This window comes from Chiloscyllium plagiosum, chromosome 48, assembly GCF_004010195.1.
Source record: "Chiloscyllium plagiosum isolate BGI_BamShark_2017 chromosome 48, ASM401019v2, whole genome shotgun sequence".
NCBI lineage: Eukaryota > Metazoa > Chordata > Chondrichthyes > Orectolobiformes > Hemiscylliidae > Chiloscyllium > Chiloscyllium plagiosum.
The window spans coordinates 221,710-227,027 of NC_057757.1; the positions used below are offsets into that span (position 1 = coordinate 221,710).

A 5,318-nucleotide genomic window follows, 5' to 3' on the forward strand; every position below is an offset into this window, starting at 1 on the left:
ACACACACACTCCCACACTCACACATGCACCCCCTCACAGACTTAAGACACTCTGCACTCACTACACACACACTTTCTCACACATGCACACGCGCGCGCATGTACACACACTTACTCTCTCTCTCACACACACACACATGCACACGCGGGCGCACACACACTTTCTCTCTCTCTCTCACACACACACACATACAAACACACACACAATGTGTGTCAGTACTGTATTAAGATTGTTAGTTATAATTCTCCCATGAACGGTTATGAAATATTCTCTTAAATTTTAGTAGCTGTGGGACTCTCGCTACAACATACAACTCATTTAAACCCAAGGAACCTTTCAGCTAAGTTGGAATGAGGCTAATTAATCTAATTCAGTTGGGTTCTCCCACTCTCCCAGATGTTTCACTGTCTGTGTTAGTTTCCACAGCACTCGGTTCTCAGCCCCATAGCTGCCAATGTTATTGGAGCAGATTAGCATTTAACCTTTGACCTCAGCAATGCACATACTGAGGTCAAAGGTTAAACACCTGAGAGCCATTGGCAAATCAAGATCGTCATCTGTCCAATACAGAAGATTAAGGGGTGATCTAATCAGGGTCGTAGGGTCATACAGCATGGGAACAGATTCTTTTGTCCAAATTGTCCACCCGACCATGTTCCCAAATTAAATTAGTCCCACTTGGTTGGCTGATAGCCCTCCAAACCTGTAACTGTACTTGCAGCCATCACCTCCTTTGGCAGTTCATTCTACACACGAACTGCTGCTCATGTCCTTCTCAAACCTTCTCCACTCCCCTTAAAAATATGCCCCCTAGTTTTGAACTCCCATATCCCGGGGAAAAGACCCTTGCTATTCACCTTATCTAAGCCCGTCAAGATTAAACCCTTATCGGGTCACCCCTCCACCTCCTGCACTCCAGCGAGAGAAGTCCCAGCCTCTCCTAATTACACAAATCTTCCAGTCCTGGCATCGTCCTAGTAAATCTTTTCTAACCCCTCTCCAGCTTAATAATATCCTTCCTAGGGCAGTGGGACCAAAAACTGGATGCAGTACTCCAGAAGTAGTCTCACCAACATTCTGTACAACCTCAACATGATATCCCAACTCCTACACTCAAAAGAGCTGAACACTGCAGGCAGTTCAGTCAATTCAGTCCAGAATGGGGAGTCAGAGGGAAGATTAGAGACATTGAAAATGAGAGGGAAGCTGAAAATTCAGGACATGTATTGTGTTTTATAGAACATAGGAACTGGGGGAATTGAATCCACTGTGAGGCAGCAGCACTAACCACTGAGACACTGTACCATACTGAAAGGATAAGTTTCATTAGGTTTTCTTCACATCAATCCAACTGATGTCCTGTACCTTCAGGCTGGGAATTTATGTTAATACTGTGTTTAAAAAACAAATTAGAGGCTGGAAATTCTGCAGTCAATAACTCACCTCCTGACTCCCCAAAGCCTGTCCCACCATCTACAAGGCACAAGTCAGGAGGGTGAGGGAATACTCCCCACTTGCCCTGGATGGGGGCAGCTCCAACAACACTCAAGAAGCTTGACACCATCCAGGGACAAAGCAGCCCCCGCTTGATTGGCCCCACACCCACAAATATCCCCTCCTTCCCTTACCCACCGACGCTCAGTAGCAGCAGTGTGGACCATCTACAAGATGCACTGCAGAAACTCACCAAAGATCCTCAGGCAGCACCTTCCAAACCCATGGCCACTTCCATCTAGAAGGACAAGGGGTAGCAGATACAGGGGAACCCCACCCCCTGCAAGTTCCCCTCCGAGCCCCTCCCCATCCTGACTTGGAAATATATCGCCGTTCCCTCAATGTGGCTGGGTCAGAATCCTGGGATTCCCTCCCTCAGGGACGTTGTGGGTCTACCCTCCAGCAACAGTACTCTATGTAGCTTTGGGTCTCCTTCCCCCAGGCGAGATATTATTGCCACAGAGAGGGTGCATCGAAGGTTCCCGAGCCTTGATCCCGGAACGGTGCGACTGTCCTATGGAAAGAGATCTGACAAACTGGGCTGGTGTTTCCTGGAGTTTCACAGAATGATATTTAAAGGGGATGGACAGGCTGGGTGCAGGTCAGCTCTTTCCCCTGGTTGGAGAAACTAGAAAGAGTTAAAAATAAGGGGAGTGACAGTTCAGTCTGAAATGAGAATTTTTTTTATTAATTCACAGGATGAGGGTGTTGCTGGCCAGGTCAGTATTTATTGCCCATTCCTAATTACCCAGAGGTCAGTTGTGAGCCAACCCTATTGCTGTGGCTCTGGAGTCACGTATAGGCCCAGACCAGGTAAGCATGGCAGTTTCCATCCATAAAGGATATTAGTGAACCAGATGGGTGCTTCCAACAATTGGCAGTGGATTCATGGTCACCATTGTTTTATTAAATTCAAATTCCACCATCTGTCATGGTGGGATTTGAACATGTGTCCCCAGAACATTACCTGGGCCTCTGGATTAACAGTCCAGCAGTAATACCACTATCTGCCATCACCTCCCCCCCCATAATGAGCCCTTGGAATATTCTATACCGCAGAACACTGTGAGAGCTCAGTCTTAGAGAGTGTGTAAGACAAACATCGAGAGATTTGTGACTTCCAATAGCATACAGGGTTATGAGGATAGGGATAGGGTGATATAAATCCCCTGAGAAAAAGAACAGGAAATGACCTCACCATAGGAAATGACATCACCACAGGAAATGGCATCACCAACCCAAGGAAACCCAAACATATAAACAGAAAGTGGGCTACACCACCAATGCTTCGTCCAGAGACCCAATGATGATGTTATCTAATATGGTGACAAAACATCTGAAACAAACCTCCCAGCTCAGCAAGCAAACCTCCAACCAGAACCTCAACCGAGCTACAAATCTTCTCAAAACCCGCTAAAGCGTTGAAGTGTCCCACCAGCCATGCACATATTGAATAGTGGGGTAGGCTTGACAATATGAACAACCTGCTGCTGTTTCCATGTAAACACATACCAAGCACCTCAAGATCGGGAACATTGCAACGGTTGGCTTTCTAATAAAAGAAGGCTGAGATCCATTCAGTTTACCTTCCTCCATCTTGATGATGTTACGTCAATGGTAACAGAGCCATTGATTAGTCACAACGATCAGACTCAATCATTATGTTGACAACACAGCCAGATGGGAGCTAAGCAAAGCTGTCTTTGACAGTGACCTTTGGAAACCAACACTCCTCAGTTACCTGCTCCACAAGATCCCTGTTCGTTCTCACCATGACATTTTTCAAATTTCAAAAGAGCACTACAGCGGACAAACTAGCAGGAAACTTGCAACCAGATACCCGAACACCAACTGGCCACTGAAAGACACGACCCATTCTCACTCGTTTCCATACAGACAGACAACAAAGGACACCATTTTGACTGGGGCAACACACACATCCTAGGACAGGTGAAACAAAGACACGCACAAGAATTCTCAGAGGCATGGCATTCTAACCAGAACTCCATCAATAAACACACCGACTTAGATCCTATCTACATTCCCTTAAAAAAATGAACCGGAAATGACATCAGCCACCTTAAGAAACCAAGACCTATAAATAGAGAGGCAGGACATACACCAGCATTTCACCAGAGACTCTCAGTGATGGTATGACCGAGTCATGGTGATGAAACATCTGAAGACAAACCTTCCAGCTCAGCAAGCTAACTTACAGATTTATATTTCAAATTACTCAGATCCTTAAAAGAATTTGCATTTGGCTGAATCAGTTCCATCAATCTTGCCAACCCTCTCGGAGTGTCAGATTGATAACAGCACCATTCAGTAAAATACTGTTTTTGCAGTGTTTTCCCTTGCTCCACACGATCCCCTCAGAAGCCAATCCATCCAGCCTCTTAGTTATACGTGTCACTGTCTGCTGTATCCTTCCTACAGCTCTGACCACAACTGTACTCAGAATTCTAAATGGAGCCACAATGCTGATTCATTTCATTAAGAGGCAGAGTTACCACACTATTCCTGCTCAACATCAACCTTCGCATAAAACCCAACTTTCCATTAACACACTCCTACCCAACAGTGTTGCGATAGCTTCAGCACCTTTCCAATCTGGAGCCCCCGCCACCACTGATGCCTTTTGTATCCTATACAAATGAGATACATCTCCTTTCAGCACCACTGACGCTCAGTAGCAGCAGTGTGTACCATCTACACTCTTCAGGCAGCACCTTCCAAACCCACGGCCACTTCCATCTAGAACGACAAGGGGCAGCAGATACATGGGAACACCACCCCCTGCAAGTTCCCCTCCGAGCCCCTCACCATCCCGACTTGGGAATATATCGCCGTTCCCTCAGTGTGGCTGGGTCAGAATCCTAGGATTCCCTCCCTCAGGGGCATTGTGGGTCTACACTACAGCACATGGACTACAGCGGGTCAAGAAGGCAGCTCACCCCCACCTTCTCACAGGGTCAACTAGGGACAGGCAATAAATGCTGGGCCCATGTTGCATGCAGATTGGATTAAAAATAGAACAACCAGCTAATGTCCTCAACAGGTAAACTTTGAAGGATGGTCTCAAGGTCCCCATGATGCCCAGAGCACCCATTGTAAGGCAAGTCACACATTCCCAGGATAACATTGGAAATCTTTCAAACCTGTCAAGTTATTGTACAATACTGGGACTGTCAGAGGTTCACTGCATGAACAAATATGGCAGCTTTGGACACCATTGCAATTGGAAAGACATTACAGTGATGTGTTACAACAGGTTACTCAGAAAATGTTTCCAAGCTAAATATCCCAGAAGTGCTTATTATCTCTCCTGGTGTTTCTCTCCATCCATCCAGGCTACTGATGTTGAGTTGTATTAAGGTTATAGACCATTCAGCCCAACTTGCACCACACTGATATTTCTGCTAACATTCAAGCTTCTTCCCATCAGCCCTTCATTCCATGCTACCAATAAATTCTTCTATTTCGTGCCCTCTCATCCTCGATCGAGTTGAGCAGATTGATCCTATTCACCTCGACACCTCACTCTGTGCCAATCAGCTCCACTCTCTCCCCAAACTCTGGCGAAAAGCATTTCTCCTGAATTAGATCAGTTCGTCTGTCCAACACTATGGTACCAAGTTTCCACATCCCAAATAAGAACTGACATCTTCATACCCACCCATCAGAAACCAGAAAGAAGGTATTTGGGAAGGAGTCTTCCAAAAGGGACAATGTGGAGCCCAAGGCTTCATCGTCCAACTGAAACCAATCCTGAGGCAACTCATCATCACGGATCACCACTGGCCCCTGGACCCAAACAGCT

The 5,318-nt window shown here is 46.3% G+C and overlaps 1 protein-coding gene across 1 annotated transcript in view; it reads right to left on the bottom strand.

Annotated features, from left to right (window-relative positions):
* Positions 1 to 5,318, bottom strand: part of LOC122544375 (dynein axonemal heavy chain 2-like) — a 159,058-nt gene that overhangs the window by 149,936 nt on the left and 3,804 nt on the right. The window contains exon 2 of the mRNA XM_043683618.1: positions 5,171 to 5,316. Within this exon, the coding sequence (XP_043539553.1) occupies positions 5,171 to 5,316 (146 nt within the window). The remainder of the gene's footprint in view (positions 1 to 5,170; positions 5,317 to 5,318) is intronic.